Genomic DNA, 19,285 nt, shown 5'->3' with positions numbered 1-19,285 from the left:
TTTCAACATTGACTATTTTTTACTTTTGTAACAGCTCAAACATCTAAATAATGTCTTCCTTCTTCTAAAAAAACATAAACAACATCCAAAAAGGCCTTTTGATTTAAAAATAATTGATTTGCACATCATGAGGATAAGCGGTTCAGAATGGACGGATGGATAAAACTATTGAGCTGAACTAAATGCAGGAATGTTAAGTGTGTGACTGTGCATGCGTGTGAGCACGTGCGGATGAGTGGGTGTGCGTGTGTGCCCTCCTCTCTGCAAAATTATCATTTTTTTCCTTTTTTGTGGTACAAAATGAAACATTTTCCTTGTTTTACACCATATTCTATTTTCACCGCGCTTTTGTCGGTTCTGAAGAAGCAGCAGGAAACACACACAAAATCGTAGCAGTTAATATGATGGGCAACATCAAGCGCTCTTGAATTTGTTCTATTATGTTGGTCTTTCCAAAAATGCAAAGTTATGAAATGTGTTCAACCATGCCCATGACACTGAGACGTGAGGCTGTCAATTTTGCTTTATCTTGTACAACATTTCATCCCCAGGGATAATCTGTATAGGAAATGGATGTATGAATGTCATTTACTGCCACAGACCTCTGACAATGTATTATGCATTCACCAGTGAGTGTGCATGAGCATTAGACATGTTCTTTTCAAAATCTGGCTATGGCCTTGTTCACAGTTTGTATAGTGTTCATAAGATTGCATACTACTTTTATATATGAAATCCCACATTCACCTGCTTATGTTAACCAGCTCTATAAAATGTAGTTTTAGACACCTGATGACATCATTCGCTTGTCTGGATTCCTTTTGCGAACTCATTTCTTCCACTTATCTACGAAGTTTCAGTCTGCACGGAGCAGATGATCCATTTGTTGTCTGTCTTTGAGGATTGTTTACCACTTCATTCTTTGCCGCTTTCAAATTCCACTTGTAATTGTGTTGCTCCCGCTCTCGTCTCAAAAATTCTTGTCCTCCTGTATCTCATTTTCATTTTTCACCATCTTGTTTTGCTGTTGTAGTTCAATGCTGTTTTAAGAAATACAATCAGGTTGTATCAGCAATCAGGTTACAGCCCCATGTTGGTATTTTTGGAACGTGTGAGTCAGTGGGTGACTGATTTAGTTTTTGCAACGTGACATGCCATACTGGCTGTTCGTATAAGTGTGCCCGTGATATGTGGGTCACCAGACACAGGAAAGCCTTTAGGCTTCCCACACACAGACCTGTCCTCAACCTCCCCTCCTCTTAGTTATTCTGTCAATACATTGCTATCTTTTTCTCAAAACTAAACTTCTCTCAGAGGCCTTTCCATTTGACATTCTTTCTTCCCTCGTGAATTTAATAAATGTGAGTCATGACCATGTGGCTTTGTTTCATTTTAAGGCTTGGAAGCAATTTCTCATTTAAACCTGTTGCAGAGATTACACAATACAGGTAGTATTTGGACAGATATTTGATCACAAGCATTATGTTATTAGCATGAGGGATGATGAGTATCATAATTGATTAACTTTTGATCTTTAATAATGTTGTCAATGTGGAATTGATTGGTCTTTTTTTGAGTCTTAGTTAAGAAAAAATAACTTGGCTGTAACCTGCAGAGTCTCAGTTGATTCAACTTGCTTGCGGTTTATTTCTTGAGGAGGTCAACCTTTGTTTGGAACCATTTGTTGTTTCCACTGAGGTTCGTTGGCCACCAGCGCACCGAGTGATGAGGTAAAAAACTGCAGAGCTGGGCATCGTCTATCCATCACTAAGTTCCCGTCTATATTTCCGGCCGACCCACGTGGTCCCGGTCTGTCCCTCTTCGGCGTCGAGAACATAATTTTCACCTTACACGTAGGCACCGCGCAAGCAGACACGCCGCCAAATCAAGAAAAAATATCAAATCGAAACAACATACACACACACGCACAGCATGGTGATCGGTGAAATAAAAACAAAATGGGGCAGGTCATTGTGTCTGTTGGACCGAAAGGTATACAACACTGTTATATTTTTAATATTTTTATTTGGCCTCGTGTCAGGAGTGGAGCACGAGTAAACGAGTAGTGATGTGGGAGCAGTAAAGTCCGTTCTTGATTCCGTTTGGCTGACTAAGACCGACGGGTCTGAAATAGATGGAAACTCATAGACGGACTAAAGCACGGATGAAGGCCCAGCTCTGAAGAACTGATTGTACTGTAACGTAGTGTGCTGTGTTTTCAACTAGTTTTCATGAGTGACCGACCGTCAGCAACTACTTTTGCCACGATTCAAAATTTGAATACGATTAAAAAAACAATTGTTGAATCTGCTCACTTTTATTTCGTCGTTTCTACAAAATGAAATAATCTGGATCCAGACACATTTATTTAGTAGATGTATAATATATTTTAAAAACTTATCTGGATCCAGATGATTATATTTCTTGCAACCGCTTGAAGAAATAAAATTGAGTAAATTCAACAGAAACTCTTTTCAGTGTAGGCAGTGGATGATGTCGCAACATCACAGATTTCACAACCAAAATATTTCACTTACAAGCAAGATTTAGTGAATTGCCACCATTGCCAAGCCAATGCTAATTAAGTATAATATAATGTATATATTGTGTTTTACGGTGGCTCTTAACTATAATTTCATACTGTGTGTACCTCTGGATGAAAGAGTAAAGCTTGGAGAGGAAGTAGCCATTACGACAATAAATCAATGTTTTTTTCCTTTGAATTTGTCTTCTTTTTCTTCTTCCGTCTTTGAGCAGTTGTCAAATAACCTTTGGTGCATCACTGACACCTTTTGAAATGGAGTGTGGGGGGTGCTGCAAAATACTGTTATATACCTCCTAACCCTACTCTTTCAAAAAAATACAAATTAAAATGTAAAACTTAACTCACAATAACTGTAAAACGGTATCTATATTCAAAGCTACTTTATTACTTCTTAGTCAGCCTGAATAAGTCATGATTCTCTCTGCTTAAAACAAAATCAATAATAGCTGCGTCATATAAAAGTCTCTCAAATAACCATTGTGGAAAGCAAATACAGTCAATTTACTCAACATGTACAGTTCGACACCGTCAGGTTTATTTTAAGCATATTGTGTAATCATCCTCCTCAATTCCAGAAGTTTAGCGTACTTTTATACTTGTTTTACGCTTACTTTGAGCATGTTTAAATTGTAAAGCTTTTAATGATCATTTATGAGTGATTTTTGAAACATGTTTAACTATCAGGTTGTTACTAGTTCAAACTAATATGCAGCCTTTCAACTCGGACGTTATGATGGAGCTTGCCTGATATGGGCAGTTGCTGTTTACAACTTGTCAGCCTTGAATTTGCAATATTATTAGAACAAGATGCTGTGACTGCAGGATTTTGAGAAGTATGCATGTGACATCTTTTGGACAATGGCAGTTGATTAAGATTACTATTATATAGTAATATATATAGTAGATTGTAATAAGATTATAATAAGATTACTATTACATAGTAATATTAATTGATCGCCATTGCTGAAGGCAAGTAATGGAAGCAAGCCAACCTTATCTCTGTCACCTCAAAGTCTCTCTATTACCCAAATGGTTACAACCTGCTCACCAGCAGTGAGACTTTACCGCTCGCTGTGTCCTGCAAATACAAAAGCCTTCATTGTCTGCAGTTGTTCCTCTACTTGCCCGGCGTGCCCACTGCTGCTTCAAACGTTCTGCTGTCTAGCCTGCAGTTAATACAACATTGCTGTCTCAGCAGTGGAGACTACAGAAGCCCCTCCAACAAACATATCTGTGATATTTGCAATTTTGCAGTGTCTCAAAAAGATTATTTAATTTCTTTGCACTCATTCTTCATTTTGGCTTTCATGTTGTATCGAGCGTTTGATACATGCTCTCGTCTCTTCACGACTGTGAAACTAGCAGCGGGAGTGACATAGGCCATAGTTTATCCTGAGAGGCTCAGTGTAGTGTCTTTTTTCACTCACTCACTGCCAGACATTTTCAGACCCTCTTTTACCCTAATGTTTGAAAAAAAATGAAAAATGTATAAATAAATTCCTGGGATTTAATGGTTGGACTGTGAAAAGACGAGTAAATTTGTCAATGGCAGTGAATGAGTTAAGGTTTGACCAATTGGCTGCCTCTGCTAAGGGAAGAGGTTGAGCAGGTTTTGTTACTATATGTCGATTGGTTCAATTTACTGTGTATATTGTAAATTGTATATTGCTTAGTGGACCTTGTGGGCCGCTCTCGTGGGAATAACAGGAGAAAACAAATAAAATCATTATCACCGCATCAGCTCCAGGACCGTGGCAGTGGCAGTGAATATTAAGGCTCGGCGGGCATTTCCCTACTATGGCAGACTGTCAGTCCAGCCCTATTATCAGGGTACTTTCTTTCCATTTCCCTGGTGTCACTTCTTCATCCATGATCAACTTCATAAGGTGCTGTAAAATATCGATGCAATCCTCATCAAGTCCTTTCTATGCTTCATAAGATCTGGTACTTTTGCCACTTTTTATCTTCCTTAGAGCCATCTCCACATTATGTGTTTTGGCATCCATACCTACACCCTGTTCGGCACTATCCCATCTCACATATCTCTCAATAAATTCTAGAAGTACTCTTCCCATCTCTTGGTAACTTGTTTCTTTCCTTTGTGCTTTTATATTTTCACGTTACCACATTTCATCTGTCAGCACCATGTACTTGATGCATCTCACTCAGCACACTACTTTGAAAATACATTTTCAGCTCATCATCTTTTGGTTTGAACATTTGCCTTTCCATTTGAATCAGGTGTGTTAGAGGGGGAGGCATCTAAAAAAGGCTGGATGGGGGCTCTTGAGGCCCAGACCTGCTCTTGCTGCTTTGCCCAAAATCGGTCTTTTTCTTTGTATGAACATCCTGTTTGTGATTCATATACAATGAAGACACTGTGTTTGAACTAAAGCTAAACTAGCTCGGATTATTTGATGTTTTTTTTTTTCTTATACCTCATTGATCAAGTTTTTAATTTCCTTAGATTGGATTATTACGACAGCATTTCTTAGTTCTGTCTTCTTTGCTTGCACTAGTATAAAACCCTTTATGTCAGTCACTATTTGTAATCAGAGATGGGCACTTTTCCCTTATTTGACGGTCCTTCCTTTGTCCGCGACCTGGGTACCCGTCCTCCAACCCCGTCCGTCCTTGTCCTTTTAAAGCGATTCCATCCTTCATCAACTATTTATTGTTTGCATTTACTCTATCATTATCTCTCAGTTGTAATCCAATAGTGAATTCTATATGTGGAGACCCAAAAGTCTGAATTGATAACATTTCAATTTAAAGTTCAGATGTTCCTTTGCGGCGGCACGGTGGTCGACTGGTTACCATGTCTGCCTCACAGTGCAGAGGTTGTGGGTTCGAATCCAGCCCCAGCCTTCCTGCGTGGAGTTTGCATGTTCTCCCCGTGCCTGTGTGGGTTTTCTCCGGGTACTCTGGTTTCCTCCCACATTCCAAAAACATTCATGGAAGGTTGATTGCACTTTCTAAATTGCCCCTCGGTGTGATTGCGAGTGCGGATGTTTGTTTGTCTGTGTGTGCCCTGCGATTGGCTGGCAACCAATTCAGGGTGTCCCCTGCCCACTGCCCGTAGACAGCTGGGATAGGCTCCAGCACTCCCGTGCCCCTTGTGAGGATAAGCGTCGTAGATAATGGATGGATGTTCCTTTGCTTTGAAGATATTTTGATGGGTTCTCTTCTTCTTTCTTCTGTTTTTAAGATGTCTTCCATATTTAACTCTTAACCTTTCAGTCTCCCTCTCCCTCTCTTTCAGTGTCACTCACTCACTCACTCTTTGAAACGCACAAATCTCTATTAACCTGCAGCTGCCCCACCACCTCAATCTGATCAATAATCTCAGTCAATAACATCTGCAGTCATCTTGCTGCTGTAATCAAACTTTGCTTGACTTAAAGTGATCTGCATACCCACACAATACACGAACATGCAAACAAATACAACCGCACACACAGAAACATGCACTAATCTCTTTAAAGCTGCTGATCACAGCCTTGCTGCGTTCAAATAATCAATAATTTCCAATCAATACATGTATTGATCAGAGTTTAGTGGAATCAGACCTGTAGGCCAATAAACCCCTTCTCTGCTTGTCCTTTACAGTGTAATTGCAAAAGCTTTTTGGGCATGATCATTTTGAGACTCAAACATTTATTTTTTGCATTCCATTTCATCGTGCTGATCCATTACAGATGGCAACCAAAGTGTCAAATCACACTTTATTTGTATATTACCTTTCATACATAAAAACCCAACCCAAAGTGCTTTCAATATTAAGATTGTAGTCTAGCTTTGACTACAAAATCGTGAGTCTATGGAGAAATTACAAAAACAGAACCATCCCTGCTTATTTTCTTTGGAGTTCTGTTTCGTTGTAAAATAATCAATGTTCCCACAGTTACTTTGAAAAAGTAACTTAGTTACTATACTAATTACTTAAAGGGAAAGTCCAGTCAAATATTTTCGACAGCAGGTGGTTGAACAAGTAACAAGGCCCGCCACCTTGAGATGGATAAAAATGTGTGGATTTTTGCTGAATTCGTATTCCACAAAGGCAATATTTTTTAGAAAATTATGTTTTCACTAGTGGGGTCACATATACAAGTTTTTTTTTTTTACTTGACACGTTTAATTTTAAAAGTAACAGTTACTTTCGTGATTACCGGTACTTCATTTCAAGTTTTTAGCAGAGCTGCGTCGAGCCGTCACAAAGTTTCCGTCTGCATATTTGGCCGACCCATGTGGTCCCAGTCCGTCCCTTACTGGCAACAGCCAATCGGCGTCGAGAATCTCATGTACACATCACACGCAGGCACCGCACAAGCAGACATGCCACCAAATGAAGAAAAAAATATCAAATACGAAAAAAAGACACACGCACAGAGTGGTATCGGTGAAATAAAACAATATGGGGCACGTTATTGCGTCTGTGAGACCAAAAGGTAGACAACAATGTTTTCTTTTTTAGTTATGTGGCTGCGTGTCAGGTGTGCAGCACCTGTGTGTGACGTGGCACTGGTTAAGTCTGTTCTCGACGCCGTTTTCGTGACTCTAACCGACTGGGAACACGTGGGTTGGCTAAATATGCAGACGGGAACTTTGTGACGGTTAGGCAATGCCCAGCTCAGGTTATTAGGTTACAAGTTACTTTATTAGTTACAGTCAGCAGATGCAGACACCACTACCTTCACATAATAATAACCAATTTTTACACTACTTTAATGGAAGCGCATTTTGAGCAGTAATGTTTAAAACTATCCATCCATCCATCCATTATCTGTACCGCTTATCCTCACAAGGGTCGCGGGGCGTGCTGGAGCCTATCCCAGCTGTCTTTGGGCAGTAGGCGGGGGACACCCTGAATTGGTTGCCAGCCAATCGCAGGGCACACAGAGACAAACATCCGCACTCACAATCACACCTAGGGGCAATTTAGAGTATCCAATCAACTTACCATGCATGTTTTTGGAATGTGGGAGGAAACCGGAGTACCCGGAGAAAACCCACGCAGGCACGGGGAGAACATGCAAACTCCACACAAAGAGGCCGGAGCCGGGATCGAACCCACGACCTCTGAACTGTGAGGCGGACTTGCTAATCAGTCGACCACCGTGCCGCCCACAGTGTACAATAAATCTTAATACTTTCCTCTTTAGCTGACACAATCTGAAAGTAATGACTGCATTTCCAGCTTGAAAAATACGTACAATACCTCTGTACTGTGGAAAATGGCAAAAATGGGAGCACACAGTGACTTTTAACTTGTTTAACAATTTTTTTACATTACACTGCAAAAATCTATTTTGTAAGTGAAATCATGTCAAATTGCTTATTCTGTCTCATTAACATCACATAGCAGCATCACACTCACTGAACCTTTGTGGACTGGATGAGACATATTGCATCATTTTATGTTTACAGTAGTTTGCGCCATTTGTACTGACCACTGTCCTTTTTCTTTTTCAGCGGTGGTCAGTGCCATTCCAGTGCCATCTATTGATTCCTCTCAATATCCTGGTATACTTCCTTCCCCTTCATGCAGCTTCACCCACACCAAATTCAGTTTAAGACCAATGCCTTTCCCCAGCCTGACTGTGGACAGAGGATACACACAAGGTAAAACCACAAAAGGTCATAAAAGTCCGCAACTGTCGTAAAATACTACAATTGAACCTTAGGTAATGGCCGACCATTTTTACTAACAATTCAGGTTACGGCCAAAGTTGTCACAGTTCTATTTTCAATTTGCAAACAGTCTTGGTAAGAGCGAATCTATGTTGTGCTTCTTCTCGCGCTGTGTTACCATCATGGGTTCTGTGCATCACACAATGTAACAATGTTTACTGTACTATCTTCCAAAGCTACATGGGAGACAGTCTATTTATCTCACCTTTATAGTAAAGCAAAACACATTACTACTGTGGGCATACTCAATACTAAAATTAAACAAGTTACGAACTCTACGCATCCCAGATAGGCGATTCATTCTCTCGCTTTTTTCGGGTTGCCCTGCATGCCAGCAGCAGTGATGCATTCAACCCATTAAGTACGGGAGCACATAACCACATTTCTACCACTAAAGCCAGGAGCGCTGTTGCGTGTTTCCCCCTTTAAAACCGGGAGTGCGGATACGTCGTTTTTTTTTTTTAATCCAATTCTTTTCTCTTAGCCAAGGAATGCATCAGAATATACATGTGACGGTGTCGTAATTTGTCAGAGGATAGACAGATTTGTTCTATTTTATTCAATTCGTGCATGGCACAAGAAATGTATGGAGACAGGTACAGTGCTAGATAAAGGAAGGAGTGCGCGACCAAGAACATCTAATGAAAACATCGATCGTCTAAGACAATCCTTTTCTCATTCTCCCACAAAGTCCATCCGTACTGCTGCCACACAGTTACAGCGACTGCGTTCAACAGTGCACAAGGTCCTACACAAGAACTTGCGATTGTACGCTTACAAAGTGCGACTCTTATAGGCACTCGAGCCAAATGATAAACCAAGACGAAAAGAGTTTGCAGTTAACATGCTGGAACGAATTTCTGAGGATGAAACATTCCTCAGACGCGTTTATTTTAGTGATGAGGCAACCTTTCATGTTCCAGGGAAACTGACCAACCACCCGGGCCTGAGTGAAAGCCACGTCTAAGCTCACAAATTATTTTGGAATTATTATCTGCTACAGGGGCTGAGATATTAATTATTTTGTAGGTGGCGAAAATGTCAGGTTTTCAAGGGTGACTCCAAAGACGACCAGAGGTTTTAGAGAGATGACTCACGAGGGGCTCACGAGGGGCTTCAAGCTTTAATGGGTTAAATACAGCTGGAAACATCAGCGCACAGCACAACGCACACAGGAATGACTCACCACAACCCCTCCTACACTAACCCGCAACAATAACTCATTCTGTTACAGTACTATATGTCCTTTTGCTCACAATTAACCATCAGAATGGCACCGAATAGTTAGGACTGGGGAGGCAATTTGCCACAATTTGCGGTTGAGAGGAACCCTCCTCGCCCGCAAAATACATTTGGATTGATTTATTTATTTATGTTTGTTTGTTTGTTTTTTGTTTGTTTGTACAGACCAATAGTTGATATGTTATGTTTTCCACGAAAAACGGGGGAGGGGGAAAAGAGATGAGAAATGGGGGTGAGGGGAGGACAAAAAACAATCCACTGTGCAAATGCAGTCGTATTTGACCGCAATGTATCTTACAGGAGTCACTGGTAGTGTAGTAGTACACACGCCTGAGTTGTGTGCGGGCAGTGTGGAATCGGTTCCCGCTCAGTGACGGTGTCTGTGTGTGCCCTGCGACTGGCTGGCGACCAGTTCGGGGTGTAGTCTGCCTTCACCCATTGACGCCTGGGATAGGCTCCAGCACCTCCCTGCGACCCTATAGGATAAGCGGTTTGGAAGATGCCATGCCATGTATCTTACAGGATGTCCATCCATCCATCCATTATCTACACTGCTTATCCTCACAAGAGTCGCTACAAATTATAGTTTTATTCTTTGACATAAAAGAAAAAAAAAAACAATAATATACTGTATGTTGAAACTGAAGAGGGAGATTTCCTTTTTTGCAAATGTTGTTTCAAGTACCATGATAATAATGTATAAATGTTACCAATAATTGTATGCATGATGTAAAATCCTTTAAATAGAAAGGACCGAGTAACCTTGTACGATGAGTGTTCCTCCGATCATGCTTGTTGTCTTTTTCGAGACAATTTTACTGTAGAGCTAAACGATACCGTAGGGAGCAGTAATTCAATAATTGCCTAATTTCTTGTCAGCTTGTATCAATGACTTGGAGACAGCTGAGAAACAATAAGAAGCCTCAGAGTCATTCAATTAGCTGACACCTGAGAGGAGAGATCACTGGCAACAAAATGCAGTTACAACTAACTGTCAAGGGGAACACAAAACGATACTTGAGCCGTCTATCACACCTTGTATGACATTATAAAGAGCCCCAGGTTGTGGTTGCGTTATTGTTGGAAATATCAAAAGCTGTTGATAAATTTATTGAGACCTCCAACTTTAGCTGACTAACATCTGTGTGGGATGTGGTTGAATATACCACATTATAAGGAACGTACCCACTCCCAATTTGGCTCCAATATATTTGTGTTTGGACTCTGTCAACCACCTCTCATTAATTTCTTTGCAGTCATCTTCGTGATGGGGATGACTTCTCACAATTGTTGAATAGAATTTAAAATCAAATTACTTAAATTTCTGTCCAATTTGACCAACATTTCATTTAAGGCAAATTGAAAAATTGAAAAAAAAATTCCTCGGGTAGGTGGCTGTGTAGTGTGCGTACAGAGACATTATGCATATTTGATTCATTTGCTTACTTGACGTAAGTTCTGCTTAAAATAGAAATGTGACTAATTCTATGTCATTGTCTGTGACATTTTCTAACCTCCACATTTTCCATGTTTCCATGCATTAATTAGTTCTACTCTATCCCCCCCATCCATTTTCTGTACGAATTTAACATGAAGCTCATCCCATTTGTCTTTGACAAAGAAACAGACAAACATTCATTTATTTGAGTGCTCAACAAGTCTAAATAGGAAAAATGTAATGGTTGTTAGTATGTTTTTATATTAAAAGGTCATGTTACAAGGTGCATCATCATTTACAGTGATAAAGCAGAGACAATTTAATAACAACTTTATTAATTCACTGCTAGCCATTTTAGAGCATTTTGACATTTTCAAGACCCACAGTATATTGTGTTCAATGATTACATATACACTGAACTTACCAAATGAAAGAAAAGACTCTACTTTCACGTGAAAAAAAAAGAAAGTTTGATACTGCCTTTTTCAATTATTTTATAATTGGCAGTAGAATAAAGGTAGGTTGCACAAAATGCAGTCTTTACTCCCAGTGGCCTCACAAACTGTGCTGATCTCATATCTAAAATGGGGCATCAAGGTCATCTACTGGTGGTTTTGCATCAGTAAAGCGCTTCCAAGTTTGAAATTTACATGGAGCCCCACCAACCCCCGTTGAAAAACATGTTTGACAAGTATACTTGTCAATGGCAGTGAATATTAAGTTGACACATATACCATCACATTAAATGTTGAAGGTTTACTCACCTGAGCGCGATGCTGGCAGAAACCACATGATTGTGAGTGTGAATGATGACCATGAATAGGATCGGCGTTACAGTTTAGAAAATGGTTGGATGGTTGGAGGTTGCAGTACATAGCATCTTTTAGCTCCATGAATTGTGCCACTGACTGGTTATTTTGTTGCCATGACTGAGCCATAAATACAAAGTACAAACAATACATCTTTATTTGTATAGGGCTTTTACAACAGCTGCAGCTGCACAAAACACATATCTCAACTCAACTCTATTTACTGCATAAAACACTTTAAGACAACCACCGTTGCATATGAAATGCTGTACATAAAGCAAAAGTAAGTCATACAACAAACAACATTAATAGAAAAGACAGTAAAAGGCACAAAAACAGTCAAACCAAAACCAAGTCTCATGCTGAGTCAAAAGCCAAAGAATAAGAATGAGTTTTAAGACGAGTTTTATGGATGGGAAGCGAGGGGGCTTGCCTATCATTTATCGGGAAGTCATTCCAAATACAGTGGTACCTCTACTTACGAACGTCTCTTCATACGAAATTTTCAAGTCACGAAACGCCTCAACAGGAAAATATTGCCTCTTGTTACGAAAGAAATTTCAGCATACGAAAGGTAAAAATACAGTATGGGCTGCTACTCGCAGATCCAGAGTTTCCAGAACACAACATACTCATAGCTGCTCTGCCATTGGCTATTACCTAGCATCTTGCTGGTATCCCATTGGCTAAGAGGGACCTCTACCGTATGTGTCTATGTGTGTAGATAGACAGGTAAATAGGTATATATGTGATAGATGTGTCTATGCAGCGTCCTCGTTATTCGCCCCTCGGGCCATGAGGTGTTCCGATAGTTTTACGTGAATTAGAAATGAGGAAAAGAAAAAAACAGAGAAAATCGGGGGTTTTTTTTGTCCATACAAACAAAGCAAGAGATAATAGAAAAGTATGAAAAAGGGATGCGTTTGGTTGATCTCGCCGAAGAATATGACCGTAATGTATCGACAGCCGCCATGTTTTTAAATCAGTTCTTTACAAAACGCCAGGCAAAAAACACTTCTGAGAGACAACATGAACCAAAGAGGGCAAAAAGCGATGAGGACAGCAATTAAAAGGTAAACGACCATCATTTTTATTCTTTACTCCATTCTTTGTTTTTTACCTTATGCACAACTCTCATTTATTGTGCACTAATCTAATTGTAATGTATTTGTTACATGTTTTCATGCATTTTTATGCTTTATAAAACATTTATGTCTGAATATTGGGGGGCTTGGAACGGATTAGGGCATTTACATGAAAAACGCGTCTCTACTTAGAAAATTTTCTACTTAAGAAATTTCTTCCAGAACCAATTAATTTCGTAAGTAGAGGTACCACTGTAGTGGGACCGACAACAGAAAATGCTCGATCCCGTCCGAGCCTGCGCCTTGTCCGCGGTACCTCTAATAGCATCTGGTCTGCAGACCTGAGGCAAGTGCGTAGGGGTGGAGGAGCTCAGAGAGGTAAGCCGGGACGAGGCCATTTAAAGATTTGAAAACAAATAATAGAATCTTAAAAAGAACTCTAAAATGTGCCTGAAGCCAGTGAAGGGACGCCGATGTAGGAGTTATGTGCTCCCTCTTACGAATACCAGTGAAGAGGCGTGCAGCAGCATTTTGGACCAACTGGAGACACTTGATGGAGGATTACCTGACTCAAAATAAAGTGCATTACAATAATCCAGTCGAGATGTGACAAAGGCATGAATTATTGTTTTAAAATGCTGTTGAGAAAGGAGATGCTTTACCTTAACCAGTTGCCTAAGATGAAAAATACTGGATTTAACAAAAGCACAAATGTGCCGGTCCAAATTAAAATCAGTGTCCAGTTTAAGACCCAAGTTTGAGACTGTTGGCTTTGGATAAGGAGCCAGGGGGCCCAAGTCAGCTGGAAGGGAAGTACAAGAGCCACTGGGACCAAACACCATAACTTCTGTTTTCTTTTCATTTAAATTCAAGAAATTCAGTGCCCTCCAGGTCTTAATTTCCTCCAGACAGGACAAAAGTGGCCTCAATGAGAGAGCATCTTTTTTGCTCAGCGGGACATAGATCTGACAATCATCTGCATAGCAGTGGAAGGAAATACAGTACCATGTTTCTTTAAAGTGGCCCCAGAATTGAACCCTGCGCAACACCGTATGACAGTGGAGCAGTGCGGGACTCAGAGCAGCCAAGGCTAAAACAAAAAGTACTGTCAGCCAAATAGGACCTAAACCACTCAAGCATGAACAATAATACAATACAGTTACAATTGAAGAGGTTATAGATGAAAGAGGAGACGTACAGACTCCTCATCAGTGTATCAGAGACATTATGATCACAGCATGCATGGCATCACACATCTGCTACAAGCTAAGATTGTAAGTAAACAAGTAGCTGTAGCGTTCTTTGATGAGTAGCATACCTACATACCTACAGAAAGACTAGTTCAATTCTCCAGTCCCATTTAGATCTGCTTCAATTCCAAGCACCGACTCTGAGTTCCAAATACACATCCGCACTTCGCGCCAGTGCTCCTCTCCTCCTCTCCTCATCCTCAGCTCCACCAGCCATCTATCCAGCCACACCAACGCAGACTGTCCAACAGCGCAGACAATCTCCGCTGAACAAAACAGGGCTGTGAAAAACGTTGCCCATTACAGACACAAAAAACACAAGCGCCCTACGGCCGTCAAGCAGCCGACATCCCCTCATCAAAATCAGTGCTGGTGTACGCATGCTGCCGAGAAGGCGCAACCATCAAGCACAGATTTTTCTCCTTCAATGAATGTCACAGCCAAAACGCTGCACACAGTCCACATCAGGTCAACATGAAGGACAACAAACATGTGGCCAGTCAATAGCAACAGGAGTCTGTGTGGTGTAGGCCCCTAGTTGCCCAAAGATGAATTTTGATGGTGTTTTGTTTTTGCGTTCTTTACTTACGTGTGTGGTTTATTTGTGGTTAGCTTCAGTTATTCAACCGACTATATGCACAGCAGCTCGTTACCTATTTCCAGTGAGAAGCTTCAGAGGCTTACGAGCTTCCACTTTCTGTTTGTTCCAAGCTTTAAGGACGCTATCTGGAGGAAAAATAACCTAAATATGAGCTTCCTTATTGTATGAAGTGCAGTTTAAGTTGTATTGGTTGGTTGTCGGTTATTTTCAGAGATGGGAAAAGTACTGACATTCTGTACTTGAGTAAAAGTACAAGTATAAAAATGACTTTGGTAAAAGTACTCATTCAAAAAATTACTCAAGTAAAAGTAAAAAAGTACAGGCTCTGAAATGTACTTCGTGAGTAAATATTTTTACTGGATGTTTCCTCCTCATGTCGTATAATTTGAAGGCTATTCAATTTGAAAGGTCGCCACTTAATACACCTTTAAACTGACTGTATTGTTTTTTTGGCTTCTCAAACATCAAAATGTTCAAAGTCTTCCTGAGAGCAAACAAACTGAACCAGATGGTCTACCACGCTAATACAGCATGTTATGCTAAACTAACGTCATTAACCAGGGCCAAGCTAACAAAAGGGTAATCATTTAGCTTTACATCGATATGTTTTCTCAGATTGGATGGGGAATTATTGTAGGCGGCAAGCTCGTGGACTTTAGGTTTACACAGGACACAATGCATTCACCAAGAATTGTTCATCAACACACTCCATGTTGTTGATCATTTTCTTCTCACATTCCAATTAAATTATCTTCTGTAGCGGGTAGCATAGCGTCTCCTCGGAAGATGTCATATCTTGAGATAGAGCCAATCACAATCTGGGATGTTCAGGACTGGGTGTAACCCTGCATATGATGGGCGGAGCCACGAACATTTGTCTAATTTATTTTTTAATCATCATGCATCATGTAAAACAAAAGTAAACCCTGTTTTGAAAATGTATCGAGCAAAAAGTACAGATAGTGGTGTTAAAATGTAATAGATAAAAGTAACAAAACATTCTAAAAAATAAATACTCGGTTACTTATAAAGTACTAGAAAAAACTTCTCAAGTACAATAAAGTATTTGTACCTCGTTACTTCCCATCCCATGTATTTTCGGATACACTTGGCTTGATTTCCAATTTCCATCCGAGCAATACTTACTTTTGTTGTAAAGTACTTTAAAGCAGGGGTCTTAAATCCTGTTCCTCGAGGGCCGGTTTCCTGGGTGTTTTATATGTCACCTTGCTGCAACAGACCTGATTCGAATGATCAGGATTGTTATCCAGCTTCGACAGACCTTGCTGATTATCTGATCTGAATGCACACAATTGAACACAAGTAAAACATCTTACCTTAGTCACAGCATGCTTAGTAAGGTGTTCATGTGGACCATTCTCATATCCCACCCTCTAAATGTCAAACTCATCCATATAGTCAAGGCAAAGCTCCACACAAATATAAATTAAATCAATCAATCAAACTTTATTTGTACAGCACTTTTCATACATTACCATGCAACTCAAAGTGCTTCACATTGTTAACAATCAAAACCCCCACCCCCTGAGTTCACCTCGGCCCCCCGCAGCATTCATAAGGTAAAAGGAGTTCAGAGAGCATTCAGACATTTAAAAACAATAAAAGAACTTTAAAATCGATCCTGAAACACACGGGAAGCCAATGCAGTGATTTTAAAATCTGTGTAATGTGCTCCCGCCTTTTGGTCACGCGCTGCCGAGTTCTGTATAACTGTATGCTTGAAATGCTTTTTTTGAGGAAGACCAGAAAACAAGACATTACACTAATCAATCCGATTGGTGATAACAGCATGCATTAGCGTCTCCATGTTGGCCCGAGAGAGAAAGGGGCAGACTCTGGCTTTATTCTTCAGGTGATAAAAAACATTTTTGTTAGATTTTAATGTGCGGTAAAAAAGTGAGCTCAGAGTCTTAAATAACACCCACGTTTCTCACTTGTGATCACGGGTTTAAGGATAATTCTTGTAATTTGGTTAAAAGTTTCTCTCTCAGCCACAAGGCCAATAATTAAAACTTCAGTTTTGTCATGGTTAAGATGGAGAAAGTTCCCTGTCATCCAGGATTTCATGTCTAAAGCAGTTAAAAAGAGCATCCAGTGGACTCGTATCATCAGGAGACAGAGGTGTGTATCCTCAGCGTAACAATGGAAATTCACTTTGTGTCTCCTGATGACACCACCGAGAGGAAGCATGAATAAATTGAACAATAAAGGGCCTTCGTCACACGTCACATATCAATTCCATTTTTTCTCATTTTGATTGCTGTAGTCAGCACCCTTTTCTCATTCTTATTGCTCTAATAGTTGGCAGTGGTACACCAGTACTTACTGCAGCTCAAAATGTCACACCATTATGGAATAACAGCAGAGACATTTAAATGACATAAATATTCCCAAAAATCAATGCAAGTCTATACATAATTTTTTGTTCTTTATTAGTAAATATTGTCATAGAATATCATTATGTTTTGCAGTAGCTGTATTTATCAATTTAAAAGAGATGTTGTTCACAAACGCTGTCTATCCACAATTGGTATGTGAAGCAAGTGCAGATTTAAAATATTTTTCGTAGGGTATCGTCAAATTATCGTTATCGAGTTTTTGGAAACAATATTGAGATTTTTTTTTTTTTTTTGCCCATATCGCCCACCCTTAGTCTACTGTATCAAAAGCAGCACTAATATCAAGTAGAACCAACACTGGTTGGTTCAATCAGTCTACGTTGATCAAGATTGCCACTAAAACATTTCAAATCTTGACAAGGGCAGTCTCAGTGCTGTGGTTGATCCTAAATCCTGATTGATACTTTTCAAAAAGTTTACTTTTTTTTTTAATCATTGAGTTGATTAAAAACCTCTTTTTCTAAAATGTTGCTTAAAATGATAAGTTTGATACTAGTCAGAAGTTGTTAAAGGGAAAGTCAATGCAAACATTTTTTTTTCAAGAATATGCTCTATGCAAGCCCACTAGTTGAAACAGGGCATTCTGATAAATATTGCGTTTGTGGAACAAGTGTTAATCCACTCGTTTTTAGCCATCTCTGGGGGCAGCCATTTTGTCTTGTCGACTGAAAATGACATTACAACTGCTCACAACGACCAATCATGGCTCAGATTCAGAAAGCAGGTCAGCTGTGATTGGTCGTTGTGAGTAGTTGTGATGTCATTTTCAGTCGATGAGACAAAATGGCTGCTTAATTTATATTCCACAAACACAAAATTAATCAGAATGCCGTGTTTCAACTAGTAGGCCTGCTGGGAAATTATTCTTGAAAAAAAATATGTTTGGGTTGACTTCCACTTTAAGATTGTTAAAATCTAAATTACTCTTCTTCGGAAGGGTTTGAGGTCTGCTTTGAGGGCAGCAGGGAAGGTTCCTGTCTGAAGAGAGCAATCTATAATACCTATAAGCTCTTCTCTAAAGTTTCCATAAAATGTCTGGAAAGAGACGTTGCCCGCTGACATCGCGGCGGACCTCTTCCATCTCCCAGCGATACCACCTGAAAGCAGCGCCGGGGCAAACGTGGTGGCAAGCTAGCGAAGCTAAAAAGGGAGCAGGTGCACTCTTCGTCCCCTGCTCGCTCCCGGACGCACGGACGTACTGCACCGCTGTGCCTCGCTCGGGACCCCGCTGCTGGCTGCCTGATACCCGTTGTCGGCTGCGCCGAGGAATTCCGGATGCGCCGCCACCTACCATGCGCCATCAGACGCAATGTAAATCGCCAGCTTCTCAAGGAGCTTCCCAGGGCCCGCCAATCAGAGGTGACACCTGCTGCTCCTATATGGTCCCAGAAGGATAGCGTTGTTGAACGCCCGGTCGTTGACGAACAAATCGTCTATGCTCAGGGAGCTATTTCTTTCCAACAACCTGACGGAGACTTGGACTGGCGTTGGTGAGTGCAGTGCGATGCTTGAACTATTACCGCCTGCATGCTCTTACTTGGATGCGCCGAGTACTTCAGGCCGAGGTGGAAGAACGGCGACTGTTTTTAAAAGCAAATTTAAATGTAAACAGTGTATATTCGCCACAGCGCTCAGCAGCTTTGAGGGCACATTCTTTGAAGTTGACAGTGCCCTGTGCTCTGCGCTGTCATATACCGTCCTCCAAATACAACAAGGAGTTTCTGAATGACTTTTCAAATCTTCTCGCCAAAATCATGTTGCGATATCATCGCATCCTGTTCATGGGGGACTTTAATATTCACGTGTGCTGTCCTGAAAAACCACTGGCAAAGGACTTTTTAAGACTCATTGACTCTTTCAATTTGGTGCAGTGCGTGGCTGGCTCCACTCACAAACAAGGACATACTTTAGACCTTGTCCTTTATTATGGTCTATCGGTCTCAAATTTGAAAGTTTTGGACAATATGCTCTCTGATCATATGACTATGACTGAGCTCTTGGATGTAATGTTTTCCAGTGCTGTCAGAGCTAATGTTAGCGAGCACAAGGCCCGGGTTTTTAACCACCTCACTGCTAGTCAGTTTCTGATGCCTTTGATCAGCTTTGTGTTCCCTCTTCAAACACAGAGGAGCTCAGCACTTGGTTACATTCATCCTGCCTTAATATTTTGGACTCCGTGGCTCCATTAAAAATGATGCGGCAAA

At 40.5% G+C, this 19,285-nt stretch overlaps 1 protein-coding gene across 2 annotated transcripts in view; it reads left to right on the top strand.

Annotated features, from left to right (window-relative positions):
• dcc (DCC netrin 1 receptor) overlaps positions 1-19,285 on the top strand; it is a 368,958-nt gene that overhangs the window by 293,505 nt on the left and 56,168 nt on the right. For both annotated transcript variants that reach the window (XM_086054077.1, XM_086054076.1), the window contains exon 26: positions 8,018-8,167. In XM_086054077.1, the coding sequence (XP_085910203.1) occupies positions 8,018-8,167 (150 nt within the window). The remainder of the gene's footprint in view (positions 1-8,017; positions 8,168-19,285) is intronic.

The sequence above is a fragment of the Filicampus tigris genome, chromosome 15, assembly GCF_054856515.1.
Source record: "Filicampus tigris isolate MCC_2025a chromosome 15, RoL_Ftig_1.0, whole genome shotgun sequence".
Taxonomy (NCBI): domain Eukaryota; kingdom Metazoa; phylum Chordata; class Actinopteri; order Syngnathiformes; family Syngnathidae; genus Filicampus; species Filicampus tigris.
Note: the sequence above shows the minus strand (reverse complement) of the source record. Positions and strands in the feature narration are given on the sequence as shown.